This window comes from Xyrauchen texanus, chromosome 1, assembly GCF_025860055.1.
Source record: "Xyrauchen texanus isolate HMW12.3.18 chromosome 1, RBS_HiC_50CHRs, whole genome shotgun sequence".
NCBI lineage: Eukaryota > Metazoa > Chordata > Actinopteri > Cypriniformes > Catostomidae > Xyrauchen > Xyrauchen texanus.
The window spans coordinates 4,845,722-4,862,377 of NC_068276.1; the positions used below are offsets into that span (position 1 = coordinate 4,845,722).

Consider the following 16,656-nt stretch of genomic DNA (forward strand, 5'->3'; position numbering starts at 1 on the left):
GTAACAGAACGATTGACCGCCACATGGATCCAGCGGCTTCACGTGCAAGCTGCAAGCTGCTAAGCCTCAAGCAGGGAAACCGTTCGGTGGAGGACTACACCCGCGATTTCCTCTTGATTGCGGGTGCCACTGACTTCCCTGACTCCGACCTGGTGGCGTTTTTCCGGGCCAACCTGAGTCGTACGCTCCGGGAACGGTTGCCACCGACGACGTACGGTTGGAAGCTCCAGGACTTCGTTGAGGAGACTCTGCTGGTCAGCGCTTCACCATACACTGTGGATGTCATCGAGGAGAGCCCTGCCACTCCTCCCACAGTGTTGGTACTCCATTCGCCCGTGGTTCGTCCCTTCATGCCTGCCACGGCCAGCAAGCCAGTATGGCCCACTTCGTCTGCCCGGAGCCGGAGGGGGAGGAGAAGACAGGCTTTCGCCTCCCGGCTCACGCCTGTCAAGGTGAGCGAGCCAGAGTCTACGCATATCACTGTGAGCGAGCCAGAGCCCACGCATATCACTGTGAGCGAGCCAGTGCCCACGCATGTCACGGTGAGCGAGCCTGTCGTCCCAGAGGTCAGTGAGCCAGTGCCTGTTGCCTCAGAAGTCAGTGAGCCAGTGCCTGTCACCTCAGAGGTCAGTGAGCCAGCGCCTGTAGCCTCGACCGCCCCTGAGCCAGCGCCTGTAGCCTCGACCGCCCCTGAGCCAGTGCCTGTAGCCTCGATCGTCCCTGAGCCAGCGCCTGTGGTCTTGTCCATCCCAGTGCCAGTAGCCATGACCGTCCAAGAGCCAGTGCCAGCAGCCATGACTGTCCAAGAGCCAGTGCCAGTAGCCGTGACCGTCCAAGAGCCAGTGCCAATAGCCGTGACCGTCCAAGAGCCAGTGCCAGTAGCCATGTCCGTCCAAGAGCCAGTGCCAGTACCCGAACTTTCCAGAGCTCCGCCTCCCGAGCTTTCCAGAGCTCCGCCCTCCGAGCTTTCCAGAGCTCCGTCCTCCGAGCTTTCCAGAGCTCCGCCTTCCGAGCTTCCCAGAGCTCCGCCTTCCGAGCTTCATGCCTGCCACGGCCAGCGAGCCAGTACGGCCCACTTCGTCTGCCCGGAGCCGGAGGGGGTGGAGAAGACAGGCTTTCGCCTCCCAGCTCACACCTGTCACGGTGAGCGAGCCAGAGTCTACGCATATCACTGTGAGCGAGCCAGAGCCCACGCATATCACTGTGAGCGAGCCAGTGCCCACGCATGTCACGGTGAGCGAGCCTGTCGTCCCAGAGGTCAGTGAGCCAGTGCCTGTCGCCTCAGAAGTCAGTGAGCCAGTGCCTGTCGCCTCAGAGGTCAGTGAGCCAGCGCCTGTAGCCTCGACCACCCCTGAGCCAGCGCCTGTAGCCTCGACCGCCCCTGAGCCAGCGCCTGTGGTCTTGTCCGTTCCAGTGCCAGTAGCCATGACCGTCCAAGAGCCAGTGCCAGTAGCCATGACTGTCCAAGAGCCAGTGCCAGTAGCCGTGACCGTCCAAGAGCCAGTGCCAGTAGCCGTGACCGTCCAAGAGCCAGTGCCAGTAGCCGTGTCCGTCCAAGAGCCAGTGCCAGTACCCGAGCTTTCCAGAGCTCCGCCCTCTGATCTTCCCAGAGCTCCGCCCTCCGAGCTTCCCAGAGCTCCGCCTTCTGAGCTTCCCAGAGCTCCGCCTTCCGAGCTTCCCAGAGCTCCGCCTTCCGAGCTTCCTAGAGTTCCGCCTTCCGAGCCTCCCGAGCTTTCCAGAGCTCCGCCTCCCGAGCTTTCCAGAGCTCCGCCTCCCGAGCTTTCCAGAGCTCTGCCTCCCAGGCTTCCTAGAGCTCAGCCTCTCGAGCCTTCCGGGGCTCCGCCTCTCAAGCCTCTCGAGCCTCCCAGGGCTCCGCCTCTCAAGCCTCTCGAGCCTCCCAGGGCTCTGCCTCCCAAGCCTCTCGAGCCTTCCAGGGCTCCGCCTCTCAAGTCTCCCGAGCCTTCTACGGCTCCGCCCCTCCAGCCTCTCGAGCCTTCCAGGGCTCCGCCTCTCAAGCCTCCCGAGCCTCCTTCGGCTCTGCCTCTCGAGCCTCCTACGGCTCCTCCTCCGGAGCCCTCCAGGCCTCCGCCTCTAGAGCCTCCCAGGGCCCCTGACCCTGTTCCTGACCTGTGGCCTCCTCCCAGGCCTCCTGACCCGGCCCCTGTCCTGTGGCCTCCTCCCAGGCCTCCTGACCCTGTTCCCGTCCTGTGGCCTCCTCCCAGTCCTCCTGATCCAGTCCCTTTCCTGTGGCCTCCTCCCAGGCCTCCTGACCCTGTTCCCGTCCTGTGGCCTCCTCCCCGGCCTCCTGACCCTGTCCCTGTCCAGTGGCCTCCTCCCAGGCCTCCTGACCCTGTTCCCGTCCTGTGGCCTCCTCCCAGGCCTCCTGACCCAGTCCCTGTCCAGTGGCCTCCTCCCAGGTCCCCCAAACCTATCCTTGTCCTGTGGCCAGCTCCCAGACCTCCTGAACCTATCCTTGCCCTGTGGCCAGCTCCCAGACCTCCTGAACCTGTCCTTGCCCTGTGGCCAGCTCCCAGACCACCTGAACCTGTCCTTGCCCTGTGGCCAGCTCCCAGGCCTCCTGAACCGGGCCCTGCCCTGTGGCCAGCTCCCAGGCCTCCTGAACCGGGCCCTGCCCTGTGGCCAGCTCACAGGCCTCCTGAACCTATCCTTATCCGGTGGCCAGCTCCCAGACCACCTGAACATGTCCTTGCCCTTCGTGCCCCCTTGGACTTCCTGCCTGCCCTTCGTGCTCCCTTGGACTTCCTGCCTGCCCTCTGTGCCCCCTTGGACTTCCTGCCTGCCCTCTGTGCCCCTTGGACTTCCTGCCTGCCCTCTGTGCACCCTTGGACTTCCTGCCTGCCCTCTGTGCCCCCTTGGACTTTCTGCCTGCCCTTTGTGCCCCTTGGACTTCCTGCCTGCCCTTCGTGCCCCTTAGACTTCCTACCTGCCCATTGTGCCCCCTTGGACTCCCTGTCTGCCCCTCGTTGCCCTCCGGACTGCCTATCTGCCCCTCGTTGCCCTCCGGACTGCCTATCTGCCCCTCGTTGCCCCCTGGACTGCCTGTCTGCCCTTCGTTGCCCCCTTGGTCTGTCTGCCCACCTCAAGCCTCCCCCTCTCTCCTTGGATGATTTTTTTGCCTTTTTTCTGAGGAGTGTCTGGAAGCCACACCTTTGAGGGGGGGCTATGTCACGTTCCCCTGTTGTCTGCCCTGTGTTCTCTGTCTCACCAGTCTATTGTTTAGAACTACATTTCCCACAATCCACCTGCCGTCATCACTGCCATTTTGTGTCATTGTTCACACCTGTTTATCATTTGTAATCATCCTGTCCTTGTGTATTTATACCCTGGTTTTTTGTTCTGTCTTTGTCAATCGTTGAAATGTTGTTAGCCTGGTGTGTTTCCCCTGCCCGTGCGTTTCTAGTTTTATGTTTGTTTCCCTATTGAGGGTTTTTTCCTTTGTGTTTGTTGTTTTGCTTATCAATAAACTAAGCCTGCATTTGGATCCGCTCTCCTCGTCTGCCTTCGCTGCCTTCATTTGGTAACAGATCCAGACTCCATCTGTTATATTTGTATCATTCCTGATCTTCTCAATCTGTTGATTCTCAGTCTGGTTCCTCACACTGACTAGATCTGTGTGATGCTCTCTGTAGTAATTCTGAGCAGCTCTCCATTGTTTGATGTATAGGGATGAATCCTTTACAGCTGTCTTTATAAGAGAATACATACAGTTCTCACTGTCATTTATTTGCAATGATTAAAGGTACTGTAAGGGATTTTAGCCATTTTGGAACTTCCACCATACTTAGCCATTAGCCATGCCCAACCCATTGTGTATACTTGGAGACCATTGTAATCAGAGATGGAGCAGATTGGGGTAGATGAGGAAGAATCCCCTGAGCGTTTGACAGAAGCAGGACACTGTACCTGAATTTAAGATTGACAATAAGAAAGTCTTCTGACTGGCTTCTTAACAAATAATCTGACCAGTGGGTATTTTTTTTGCCACTGTTTACCGAGATTAGGGCTGTTATAGTGTTGGATGTGATTCTCCATGGCATCTATTTCCAGAGGTGGGTAGTATCGCACTACATTTATACATTTATTTGAGTACATTTTGTAGAAAATGTCCTTTTAATAGAAGGTTTATTAGTGGTACATTTTACTCGTACTTAAGTAAATTTTGAATTATTTAAAAAAAAATGTTTATTCTTTAAAATGGGTGACATTCCTGTCGTTACATTAATGCTTTAATTAAATAAGTTTGAATAAATGCGTAAATTATTGAGAGATTTTTAATGGGACTTTTACGACAGCGACACTTTACAGTTGCGCTCAGTCATTCAAGTCCAGTTCATGACTGCAGCAGCAGCAATAGCTCAAAACACTTTCTGTCATCAGTCAATGTCTTCATTTTAACTAAGACAAGCCAATATTTCAAAATTAGAATTGCAGCTCCAGCTTAAAAAAACACGTTGCGATGAGTTTTGGCAATTGCAATAACATGAGTTTTCTGTGTTGTGGTGATGGTAATTTTCAGGTTGATTCTGTAACTATGGGCTTTTAGTACCTCAGTTTCTAAGTATACATTTTTATATCAGTTCTGAAATATATCAGTGCCTACTGTATAAATCCACGTAAACATTTGTGTTAAGTGTAAATGACTTTGTGATCATGTGTGTGTGAGACTACTGAGACTACTGTGTGAGACACTGCACATGAGGTACAGTTTACCCTTACTGTACTGAACAAATTATCAGAATTCTTCTACACTATACTACACTGAACTAAGAATCAAAGGACACAGCATAATCTTGCTTCGTTTTAATCAGCATTATATATGATTGGGCCACTGGAAGATTGTTCATGGTTAACCCATAATAATTACTAGAAACTGATTTCCAAACTTCTCTTCTAAATTACAGATTTGTCCAAATCTGACAAGCATCCTTAAAGTGAAAGTTCAGGCATTTACCCCACACTCATGTTGTTCCAAACCCATGTGACTTTCTGTATTTTGTGGAACCCAAAAAACGTTAGACAGTCTGACAGTCTTGCACATGCAGTGAAAGTAAATGGTGACTATGAGGCTAATATTCTGTATGACATCACCTTAATTGTGTTGCATTGAAGAACGTCATATAATTAGAAACAACTTGAGGGTATATGGCGACAATTTTCATTAAAAAATTATAATATATTAAATTTTTTGGTTTAATGAAAGATCATGAGTTTCACTTCCTCTAGTTGTGTCTGTTTCTCTCTTAATTCCTGTGTGTCTGTGTCTTCTTCCTTCAGCAGTTCATACTGATATTCTAGATCTGTTCTTCAGCTCCTCCCATCAAGTGTGCGTGTATCACTCAAAACATTGTGTTCATTGTATTTCTTCCTAATGAAATATGTTCCCCTTCTGTCACTCACTCGACGTTGTGTTGATTGTAGTGACACAAGGGGTCTCTTCTGAGGGCCTCACGTACCTCTGAACTTGAGAAAAGGCCAATGTCAAGTTGGCAGAATTTGCATGCCCCGCCCCCGGACATACGGGTATAAAGGGGAGCGGGCGAGCGAATTTCAGACAAAATTTTTCTTCGGAGCCAAGCGGTTGTGCAACAGCAAAGCTGTGTTCACCACTGTTCCACTCACCTCTACTGGCGATAAGCACTGCTGTTGGATCTACAGTGCATTCCAGCGGCTTTCTCCTCTCTGCACGCGGTGTAGTCCATGCCCTTGGGCGCGTCGACAGCGCTTTCATTGCCTGAAAGAGTGTTTCTCCTCCTAAAAGAGTTTATTTCCTCTAAAAGAGTTTGAGTTTCCACTCATAAAAAAGCAATACACAGTATACTTTGAACGTCCTTTTCAGGATGCATCTTTTTCAAGTTGACCTTCCGCCTCCGTGTAGTTCCTGGATGCGGTCAATTTCTCTCCACTTCTGACGGTCATAAAAACTGCCTCGTGTGCCTGGGCTGCGAACACACGCAGGCAGCGTTTTATGAATGGTTCATGTTCTCAGTGTGAGAACATAGCCATGGCAACATTGCGGTCATGACTTTCTTTTCTCACGAGAGAAAACCACTTCAGCCGCCCCGCCGGGTCGTTCCTTCTTCCTACGGGATTGAGGATGACCCGGCTGGTGTTGAAGGCGATTCGGGGATGATGACGGGCTCAGTTTCGCCGGGTAAAACCCCATGAACCACCCGACCCCCAGCGTGCTTGCTTGCTTCCGTACGAGCTCGGGATGAGTGTAGTTCGCCTCGCTGCCAGCCGGCATTCTCCTTCGAGCCCCCGAGATTGGATGACGATTAGATGATGGAGAGTGTCACAGTGGCGTCTGATGCTGATGACTCATCTTTACATCGACACAACGTCTCATTCCCTCCATCAGGGAACAGAGGTTACAACATTAACTAAGACGTTTATAAGCCATGTCACTATATTCTGGTATTATAACTGTTAAGTAATTATGCTGCGGTCAATGCGAGAGGAACTCATTGTATTCGCTGGATGCAGCTGCTGCTTATTCCATGTTGCAAATAAAGTGGATAAAGCTACTGTGAGAGATCAGCCAAGCTTGATTCCACCCTCCACTCAACGATCACTCTCCCCGGATGACTAATCACACACACCTGTTCACTATTAGCAACCTCATCAACACGCACTATAAATCACTCACCATAACCCCAGTTCAGCGTCAAGTCTCCAACAGGAACAGACCCTTCATCTTCGTCTTCTGAACCCCTGATGCATCCCGATTGCTGAAAACGTAACGTTTACTCACCTGAAAAACCTCTAACCCCTGTGTCCTCATTCTGTTGTTCTCCAGGACTGCTGTTCGTATCACCCACCGCCTGTTCTCCAGTATCCCTCCGATTCGCCAGTTAGTCTTCCGAAACTGGGTGCTAATGACTGCTTCTGAAAGAGAGGATTGGTATCACTAAACTGTTACTACCCGATGCCCATATTCCCGAAGTGTTTGTGCTTACCTGTTGCCTGCCCTGCACCGAGTGATCTTCACAGTATCTGCACCTGAACTTACTATATACTCACCTAACACTCTTGCCACCGAAAATAAAGCTGTGTTTGGATTCACTTACCTCTGCCTCCTTGCTTATATCCTGACAGCTACAGACTATCTAGCAGTTAGTCCACTGTCGGATGTCTTTGGAATCCTTGGGAGGCTATTTACAGTCATACCAGTACAGATACGATCTACTTGAATGGAGAAAGCCCAAATATAAAATACGGTTGGTAAATCTACAATTAAAGAAATATGTCAAATCAGCCCTTAAATCATGTTCAAATCAAACAGACACACTGAGAAGGAGCTGTGAAGTTCTTCTCCTTGGTTATTTAATCACTTTTTCAAGTTTTCTGTTCGGCGGGTGACTGAATGGTGAGAGGTGGAGCATCGCTGCCATTGTGGACGAATCAAGACAGCGTTTTAAACCGCAAATGCAAAGTGGTTTTGACTACCTCTGTATGTGTTTTTTTGTGACCCAATAACAAACAATTTGCACCCTGTTTACATATATATTTGGTGCTGACCATTTGTGATAGGATCATCAGAAATGCATCTTATTATCAGCTATAAACATGGTCTCAAATGACTGCAGCCAGAGCTAGGGAATGCCATAGAACGTTCCATTAATTTTAATAGAGTGGTATAGCTGCTAAATAATCTCTATAAAGTAAAAATATTTGCCAAGCATGGCTCATGATAAGATATTACCATATCTTAATGTGAATGATTTATATATAAGGAGGTACTCCTTTCACATAAGTGGACCACTGGATGCAAGAGCTCCTTTGTTGGGCATTCCAATCCTGCTTTATTTGAAAGAAGTGGCCCGTCTCAGCTCAATTGTCTCTAGACTACCTTTGGATGCATAAGCCATGTATATCTGATGCACAATCTAAGCGGCTGGATTTTCTAGAACAAGTGCAATTGAATTGTTGTGTTGATTACAATGCCAGCTGAGGATTTTTTTACCCAAGTTACTAAATGGATAATATGCAAGATGTTTCTCAGAGATCAGGCATTACATTCTTCATATGATTCACAGCACAAATTCCAGACAGCGTGCATGGTCACTACAAAGCATGAAGAGAGATTAGAATTGTATGAACTCATCATCACGGCCGCCAGGATGTCAGGTTTCGGGACATCTCCTTCATCTAACAATTTAGTCACTTAACAAATTGACTGCCTTCAGCTAATCTCAACTGTTCACACAATCATGCTCGGCATTAATTAGCATGGAGTATGCCGCTGAAACAGAGCAATCTCAACTTATATCGGCATTATTTCATTGCACTAACTCCTGCAAGTGCTTTCCTCCCGAAGCATAGTCCCCATGTACTATTCCATTCAAGACAATTATCCTCCACTCTGAGCATTTAAGGAGGCTGAAAGGTAAAACCCTCAGTCACAACTCATTTTTACAGAGGCTATTAATGAATTCTGTTCAGAAGACCCCACAACATGGTTTGTGCTCTCTGAAGTGCCCTGCGAAGGAATTATCAGACTGTGCCTTCTTGCTGGAAGAGAGAGTCTGCAGAATTCAATGCTGGTATATCTCTTGCAAATTAATGTCATCATCGTTATAAGTACAATGGTATAAAGATGACCCTAAAGCTAATTGATGTGGATTTAAACAGCAAAACTCCATTTCATTCTCAGGATTTTAAAGAGACATTGGATAAATTTGACATTCTGCTGTCAGAAAAGAACCAAAGGCCCTCCCACGTCTGGAATTTCAAGGACTCAAGTTAGACTCCTTCGCAAGCAAGATCTCTCTCCATAGAGAATGAGAAATGATCCTGAAATATGCTACAACCCCTTATCAAATGATATAGTTTCTGTTGGGTTACCTCAATTTTCTAAGAGCATTATCCCTCAAGATTCTATAAGAAATCCACAGCTGAACTATTTGATAGTTTTTTCCATTCGTACACCAAGATACCAAAATGAGCCTTGAACCCCAAGCCGAGCAGTGTTGTGCGCTACGTTCAGGAGCAGTTTTGGTTATTAGCAATAATTGATAATTGTCAAAGATATTTATTAATTATTCAAATCAATAGAACATTGATTAGAATCAATGTTAGCTTTTTAATCCTTTAAATCAACAAACATAACCATCAATTATCAAATTCAATAGAATATGAATTATTATCAAAGATAATCATTAATTATAAACCTGTTGATACGCACCCCCTTTTTGAGCACAAACCATGAAAATGAACTTAAATGGTTCTATTTACTGGACCATTTGGAGTATGGACACCGTTGTAGGATCTTTTGAAGGAAGACACTTTGGGCTTTATTTCCCAATTTCAGAATTAATATATATTGTTGTTTTTTAAAGTTAGAAAAGCTGAAGTTTATAGTAATGGAAATAATCTATAAAAACTATAATAAAAGTACCAAGACAACCCAGAAATACAATGTTCTCAAAGTCACAAGTGTAAAGAAGTTATGTTTCAAATTTGAAGATGATCTATCAAAAAATTAGGTTCCTGCAAGCTTTTTTTCCTCTGTAAAATCACTGGGAGCATACAGAGTAAAATTAAGGCCCTGCCTTTCAAGACGACACAAAATCTGACTGCATTCTAATATATAATATAAGATACAGTTTTACAACATGAATGCTGTTCAGTGTCACATATTCCCTGTTGTCTTTTGTTTTTGTGCTTTGATGTTTTGTGCTTGTTAATTCCTGTTTCCTGTTTCCTGTTAGGCTTTTGTAGTTCTTTGTAGTTTCATTTTATGATTGGTTTTCCAATTGCATAGTTTGTTTAAGAGCGATGAAAAAGGGTAATTATTTCAGGCGAGATCACATGTAAACAATGGAGAATATATCAATATTTCTCAAATTTCTCACTTTTATGGATAAAAAGTGCTATTGGATGTTTTTCAATGAACGCTTGTCATGGACAATTGACCAAAGTGTGGTGAACTGGATTCATCTGGCGATTGCGTTTTCATAACAAAGGTATGAAGTCCCGTTTTGATATTGCATGTTTTCATTTGTACTCCTGGCACAAATAACTACATTACTGTTTCTGGAGCATTGCTATTGTGAAACAGAGATCGGATATCAATGTTGAACCCTTAGACCTTTGAAAAGATGTATAATTTGTTAATATTAATTACATATATAGACGGTTATATAAATATAAATACGTAATTATATTTTAAATGCAAGCAGAGTGACGTCACTACTGTGTGCGGTTGATTGCGTATCAACAGTTACAAATCAATGAAACATTGATTAGAATTAACACTAGCTTATTGATCTTTCAGATCCAACAATCATCAAAGAAATGTATCAATTATCATTGATTAATATCTGGATGTCTCAATATTAGATTGTTCTCTTAGACTCGGTAGAGAATGTATACAATAAACAAATCCAGACACCAGACAACGGGAACATGAGAGCTTCAAATGTCCGATCATCATTTTAAGGACCTACTGAGCTGAGATATTTTTTTATTTTTCATCAAAAGGGTTCTGCTGAAGAAAGCAAGTCATGCACACCTTGAATATCATGAGGGGGAATAAATGATGAGAAAATTGTCATGTTTGGGTAAACTATCCCTTTAAGTGTGAATTCAGTGTCCAAATGCTTTTTAGGAGCCGATATATGAAATCATACATTGAAATCAACTGACAATCTCTGTGTTATTCAGGATATTTATTTCCACACATTTCAAACACAAAATAACAAAAACTTAATGAAAAATAAAAGATATTACATATAAAAATATTGAGCAGAACATTAGGAGAAAATTGTCTTCATCAAGTCTTTATGAGACGAGTAGCAGATCTGCTGTGTTTGACTTCATCATTATTTCAAGATTTCATTATTCAAATATGACTGCAACATTACAAAGACAAGTATAAGTCCTCCCCAAACCAACAAAAGAGTAATGAACACACAGAAAAACAAGATCAATTACTGAACAAATAATAATAAAACATGAAAGTAGCTCCACTGATGGAGGTAGAGATGATGAAATACAGCTTGATTTAATCTTCATGCAAAACAAAAAACAAAAGAGAGAAAAACAGGAAATGTCAAACAAATTATTAAAATTAAATGTTTAGACGCAAACAATTTGATGACAATCCAACCTCCTTCCACACCTCATTCACACGTGCTTTAAAAGATACATTTCAGTCTGACTAAAACTAATTCTTCATATAAACTATTTATTCTGACTGATATATTAGGAATGTAAAGTCAGACTAACAGATCTAGATAATACGATTACAGCTCGGCTTTATATGTGTTAATAGCTGCATAATTGACTTTGGCATTGTGTGTATTTACACTCCAAAAAGACAGAGGTGACGCACAACATGCATTTAAAACTTCCTCAGCTGACATCATTCCTTCAGATATTTGATAAAACATTGTGTCATGCAGCTCAATAACACAAAAACCACTTGAATTATAAAACTGTGCATGTAAACATACTGACAGTCACTCATCATAGTTCATAGTACAGATGAAGTTGAGTTTGTGAGTTTGAGGAAGGCTGATCCAGCGCTGATCTCCTCCAGACTGAACTGCTCCAACTCTCACAGCATCACTGCAGTCTTCCACTCCTGTCCCGTTACCTGCAGCCCAGTTCTGATAACACAAGATCTCTCCATTCACCCAAAACCAGATGCCCAGAGTGCAGGAGTGACGAAGACCCAACCACACTTCAGCAGTGGAGGCTTTTCTGGCCAATTCCATCACCTGACGCTGAATCTGTTCAGAGTTAACTGACACCAGATCCACATGATTCTCTCTGCAGTATCTCAGAGCTTCATTCCAGCTCAGATTCTGTTGAACCAAAACCAGTTTATCTGGACAAAAAGAAAACAGACCAAAACATGAAGAGATCAAAAACAGAAACACTTTAAAGGATTCTATTTAAGGAGGAAGGACTTCATCAGGTTTACACCAGAATATTGTTTTGGGTGTGAGAAGATCTACTCACCTTCATGACAGACAAACTGAGATTTACTATCACACTTCCAATCATTCCATTGTCCACTGTCTGACTTGACCCAAACCACTGCACAGTTTTCATTCCCCCCAGAATTATCAGGTTTGTTTTTCCTCCAGTTTCTGAATGAGGAGTTACTCTGATCTGACCACTCCCATGAGTCTCTGAACAGACCGATCCAGACTCCAGATGTTGTGTGTGTATCATTCCTGATCTTCTCAATCTGTTGATTCTCAGTCTGGTTCCTCACACTGACCAGATCTGTGTGATGCTCTCTGCAGTAAATCTGAGCATCTCTCCACGTCATTTTCTGAAGTACATGGATGAATCCTTTACTGCTGTCTTTATAAGAGAATAAATAAACAAATCTTGCTTTTGATTTACAGTAATTAAGAGACAAATTATGTGATTTCTGCACCACTATGTCACAACATGCAGTTGCAAAAATGTTTTACAAAAAGCTTTCTGAATACACCCTCTCTTTGTCATTGGTCAAATAAACAGATCGTCCCACCCCAAACTCACAACACTGGTTGAATCAATGACGCTGCATCAGATTGGCCGAGCCGCTCAAACAGAGCAATGTTGAAAGTGACAGAAATCAACCTGTGAATGTCTTATGTATATTTGACTGCATATTAAACTGGGATAGGAGAAAGCATTTTAACACTGAACAAATAATGAAGTAAATAAATCACACTGTTTCTCACTGTTCAATCAAATGTTTTTAAAAGCAAATTATTTAAAAGATGAAGAGATTGTGTACAGCACATAATTCACACCACAGACTGCTGCACTCACCATTGTAACATATGAAGGATAAACTCCCATTACAAGGATAATCATTCCATTGTCCAGGATTCATGTTACTACAGTCACCATCATGATTCGGTTGAGTCGGTGTCCAGTTACGATACTGTGAATTATTTTCTGTGTAGAACGCAGGGTCACCCAGAGACCACTTCCATTTATAACTGTCTGTCTTCTGCAGTCCAATCCAGACATGTTCAATCTGACCATCATTCACACTCTTCAGCAGATCTTCTATGTCATTCTTGTTGTTGATGGTGGCCAGATCTGTGTAATTCTCTCTGCAGTATCTCTGAGCTTCAGTCCAGTTCAAATTCTGATTCACAAAGTGATACTGACGTGGAACACATGCAGATGAACTGAAGACAGCTGAGAAGAGGAAATATAAAGACAAACACAAATAATTCACAGCGATGAGACTGATGTTAGTAAATCCAAAGAAAAAATAATATATACTTACTCACCTGAGAGAATAAAAGTGATGAATGTTTTTTGCTCCATTTCTGAGGAGATACAGACCATTAAAATCTCAGATATTAAAGTATGAAGTTCAGAGATTATTTCAAGATTAATGAACAGGTTTTAGCAATCAAATGAGATCATGAAAACCATAAAATGATAACAGAAAATAATGAAGAAGACAGTGACATTATAACAGGTCTTACTGGTTTAATGAAAGATCATGAGAGTTTCTCGTCCTCTAGTTGTGTCTGTTTCTCTCTTAATTCCTGTGTGTCTGTGTCTTCTTCCTTCATCAGTTCATACTGATATTCTGGATCTGTTCTTCAGCTCCTCCCATCAAGTGTGCGTGTGTCACTCAAAACATTGTGTTCATTGTGTTTCTTCCTCATTAGGTTTTTTCTGTTTTCTCAGCCAATAGATTTCTCTTCTGATGATGACATTGACCTTTAGTGTGTGTTCAGAGTGTTCAGCTGTAGGTGTGTGTGTGTGTGTGTGTGTGTGTGTGTGTGTGTGTGTGTGTGTGTGTGTGTGTGTGTGTGTGTGTGTGTGTGTGTGTGTGTTTTGTTGTGTTAAAATAAGAATATGTTGTGACTCTCAGGCTGCTTGATTTGAATAGGAAAGATAAAGAGTTTGTGAATGTGCATGTGTTATAACCGGAAACTAAATTCAAAACATTTGGTCTACAGATATTCATCAGGAAACTCAGTAACCAAAGAAACAAACACATTATCATAATAATAATAATAAATAAATAAAATAAAAAATAGAAACATTTGTCATTAAGACTGTAAAATCTGAAATCACCTGAAAGGTTTGTCTGAGGGTCTCAGGGTAGAAAATATCATTAACACAGTATCAAAAAACATTATTAATCAATGGAAAATCCCCATAGTGATAGAAAAGTGTGTGTGTGTGTGTGTGTGTGTGAGTGTGTGTGTGTGTGTGTGTGTGTGTGTGTGTGTGTGTGCGTGAGTGTGTGCTTGCGTGCGTGTGTGTGTGCGTGAGTGTGTGCGTGCGTGTGTGTGTGCGTGAGTGTGAGCTTGCGTGCGTGTGTGTGTGCGTGAGTGTGCGTGTGTGTGTGTGTGCGTGCAGGTGTTATAAACAAATCCCAGTCAGGATATTCCCTTTAAGTTAAATAAATAACAATTATTTGTGTTGTGTTTAAGTGCTTTTCTTAATTCATTACACTTTCAGAATTATGAACATTACAGTTAGTCAGGGACTCTCATTTGATAGACAAAATAGTCACGTCATGTTCAGGCCTACATGGAATCTGTACCCACAAGATTCTGCAGAAACCGTCACAGTTCTTCAGGCGCAAGTAAACAATACTTCTAGTGAATTTGAATAAAGAACGGGTAACCACAATGACGGTCACAACCAAAAACAAGGTAGTGATTCAAATATGAGCTGTGACAACAAATAAAACAGCAACATCATAAATAAAGCAGCAAACATTAACAGATTAATTTGCATAATTCAGTATCAGAATGAGCTTCTCATGTACACAAGAGATTCGTTTGGTGATAGGAGAAACAAGTGCACACAGAACATTACAATGAGACAGAATATAAAACAAGGTAGGAGTATAAATAGACACATAATAGGACGTATAACAGAATGGTGTATGTACATGTGCAATTGGTAATGTATGTGCAAGGTAGGGGTATGTACAGTTACTGAATTAAATATGTGAATTTACATATGTATATTAGATATGCATTTACATTATTGCACTATGGGGGAGTCCTGAGGCAGTTTAATTGTTCATGAGGAAAATGGCCTGAGGGTAAAAAATGTTCTTGTGCTCTGTAGCACCGGCCAGAGGGCAACAGTTCAAAGAGGGAATAATTCATTCATGTTACGGTGCATTGCAGGGATCCCGAGTACCCATCATCTTATTATTATCCACAGATTCTACACCTTCAAAAGTGTTCAAGCTCAACAGAAATGCAGATAAATCTCCATCTAACACTGTTTTAATCATCACTCCTCTAATTCTAGTAAAAATATCATTCATGCAGTTTTATGACCTCATATTTCTAACTACTCTACTTTGTTTATTCATTTATGCTTTAATAATTAATTTGTCACACATCAGGACTATTTAGTGTACTGCTTAATGCTCACACGTGATTAAAAATGGTGAAAAACTTAATGGTGACCAATATTCATATTCATTTTAACTGAAAAGGTATTATTATATTATTTGTCAACTACCCATGTTGGCCTACAATGTGCTTATTTTTAGTGCATCTCTTAAAAAGAAAGAAACGTTGAAGTTGAAGTGTCTGTTTAATGTTTTATATGATTTTTTGATTTTCATGATTATTGTGGATAGTGCCTCACTTTAAGGCTTAAAAAAGGACCCAAATGTTTTCTTGAGCAATACAGTCGTTATGGTTCTCAAATGAAATCAAATAATGAATAAAGCACTTACATCAAACATGGTGACTAATTTGAAAACATCAAACCTCATTGGTTATTGCGACATGACATCATGACGTTTGGTCCCAAGATGTTATGAGAACTAATAAGTTCGCCGTCTGTCACTCACTCAACGTTGTGTCTGATTTTGAGAAAAGGCCAATGAGAATTGGCATGTGGAATTTGCATGCCACTCCCCCGGACATACGGGTATAAAAGGAGTGAAGTTGCAAATACACATCAGATATCTTCTTCGGAGACGAGAGAGCAGTCACAGAGCTGAATTCCTCTGCAGTTCATTCATCTCTACATCTTCCCCAACGCACACTACGTTGTGCTGAGCACACACCCCTGGGCGCTTCAGCAGCAGAAAAAGAGCTCACAGAGTGAATAACTTTGTTTATATATATATATTTATATTCCCATATTCATCATATTCATATATATATATATATATATATAAAACACCAATAAAAGAGTATATTTCTCTAAAAGAGTGGCGCAAACGGTGAAGCGTCTTTTTCAAGATGTCTTTTCGTTTGTGTGTGTTTCCTGGTTGCGGTCGTAGGCTCTCCCCGTCTGATGGCCATGATCGCTGCCTCTCGTGTCTGGGTGCTACCCACGCAGACTCAGCGTTTGCATGGCCATGGCTACATTGCTGTCGCTGCTCGCCCTCGTAAGAGCGCAAGCCACCCCAGCCGCTCCCCGACTCGGTCCTTCTACCTATGGGTATGAGGCAATGTCAGCTAGCGCTGGGGGCGATATGGGGTCCTCAGGTGGAGCCTCTCCGCCGGGTATAACCCCACGGACCTCCCATTCCCAGTCACGCTCGTATGCTCCAACCGAGCGCTGGAGCGCGGTTGCCGGTTCGCTTCACGGCAGACCCGCGATCTCGTTCGGAGTGCCTGACGACGATGAGATCTCGATCGCGGCATCGGAGAGCGGGTTCATCATGTCTGA

At 43.7% G+C, this 16,656-nt stretch overlaps 1 protein-coding gene across 1 annotated transcript; it reads right to left on the reverse strand.

Moving 5' to 3' along the window:
- Nucleotides 1-10,774: 10,774 nt before the first annotated feature.
- On the reverse strand, nucleotides 10,775-13,591 carry LOC127646573 (macrophage mannose receptor 1-like). The gene is made up of 5 exons (XM_052130357.1): nucleotides 13,473-13,591; nucleotides 13,272-13,310; nucleotides 12,799-13,176; nucleotides 11,989-12,339; nucleotides 10,775-11,854 (listed from the first exon to the last, which is right to left on the reverse strand). The coding sequence occupies exons 2-5, from the start codon at nucleotides 13,306-13,308 to the stop codon at nucleotides 11,484-11,486; spliced, it is 1,137 nt and encodes a 378-aa protein (XP_051986317.1). The 5' UTR covers nucleotides 13,309-13,310; nucleotides 13,473-13,591; the 3' UTR covers nucleotides 10,775-11,483.
- Between the last annotated feature and the right edge of the window lie 3,065 nt (nucleotides 13,592-16,656).